At 70.8% G+C, this 1,348-nt stretch overlaps 1 protein-coding gene across 1 annotated transcript in view; it reads right to left on the minus strand.

Moving 5' to 3' along the window:
- LOC103255656 (nuclear factor 1 C-type-like) overlaps positions 1-556 on the minus strand; it is a gene marked incomplete at its 5' end in the record, with an annotated part of 2,557 nt that extends 2,001 nt beyond the window's left edge. Inside the window, one exon of the mRNA XM_008053619.2 lies at positions 431-556. Within this exon, the coding sequence (XP_008051810.2) occupies positions 431-556 (126 nt within the window). The remainder of the gene's footprint in view (positions 1-430) is intronic.
- Positions 557-1,348: the final 792 nt, after the last annotated feature.

Genomic DNA, 1,348 nt, shown 5'->3' on the forward strand with positions numbered 1-1,348 from the left:
TCCGGCCACTTGGAAGGCTGAGGCGGAAGGACCGCCGGAGCCCAGCGGGTCGAGGCTGCGGTGGCGGGAGTGGCCACTGCGCTCCAGTCTGGGCGACGGAGTGAGACTCCACTCAAAAACAACAACAACAACAAAAACCCCAGGTCTCGTGATGTTGCCCAGGCTGGTCCTGAACTCCTGGCCTCAAGCAATCCTCCTGTCTTAGGACTGCAGGCATGAGCCACCAGGCCTCTTTTGATGAAGAAGGGGAAACTGAGGCCCAGAGCTATGGAGTCACAGCCTCAGGCAGGGCTGGGACCAGGCACGGGCACTCTCCACCAGGCACCCGTGTTTTTGCCCTGCTGGAAGGCTACAGCAACGGGACTCGTGGTCAGACACCTGGTGGGACTTCCCGGGGACCCCTCCCTCCCCCAAAGCCCGAGGTGCTCACCGCTGTGCACGGCGATGACAGGCCGGTGGTGCTGGGTGAAGCTGGACAGGCGGGGGGAGTCCTGGGGAGACGGGCTGTGGAAGGGCGACTTGTCCATCTCCGTCTTCTTCACGGGGGACGAGATGCCTGCGGGGGGCGCGGGGGTCACGGGCTGGCCGGGGGAGCTGGCTCCCGAGGGCCGGCGGGAGGGCGGCGCCGCCCCTGCTCCTAGGATCCCGAGGGCGGGGCCCTGCGCCCACTGCACAGAGGGGCAGACTGAGGCTCGGTGAGCCAGGGGCTGCGCCACGTCCCCCCGGAAGCTTCCAGAGGCCTAAGCGGGAGGGCGCGGATGGGCCTCCACCGCCCTGGGGACCCCGGCCCTCTGTCTCACACCCCGTGGAGGGGCGGCAGGTGCCCCCCGCAGGCGCAGGGACAGACGCGATGCTGCCCGAACCCCCACCCCGAGCGACCGACTGGCCGGCCCCGCCCACGTGACACGCTGTGATGGGGCCGAACCCCGCAGGACGACACAGGGGCCGGGGCGGGCACGATTCCCTCCCCCAGGACCTCCGCACCCCGGCACCGAGGAGGGGCGAGGCGGGGCTGGCGGGGGCCTGAGCGCCGGGCCAGGCAGGGGAAGGGAGGGTGGCTCTAATCAGCTTAACCCCCTTAACGAGCGCTAATTGGGGGCTGTCTAGACAGGAAGCGGGGGAGGGGGAGGGATGCACAGAGCCGCACACCAGGGGCCAGGCCAGAGGCCAGGGCACCCTCGGGCGAGGCCCGGCCGGGAAGGGGTCCCGGGCGGCTGCAGGACGTGTCCCCAGCCCCTCCGGCCGGCCCTGCCTGGGCCCAGCACCTGGCTCAGGCCGGCCCCGTGGGAGCCCAGAGGCCTGCAGGACGTGGTGGCTGTGTCCACCGGGGCCGGAGTGGTGGGGCCTC

This window comes from Carlito syrichta, unplaced genomic scaffold, assembly GCF_000164805.1.
Source record: "Carlito syrichta isolate Samal-C Ts95f unplaced genomic scaffold, Tarsius_syrichta-2.0.1 Scaffold288322, whole genome shotgun sequence".
In the NCBI taxonomy this organism is placed as follows: domain Eukaryota; kingdom Metazoa; phylum Chordata; class Mammalia; order Primates; family Tarsiidae; genus Carlito; species Carlito syrichta.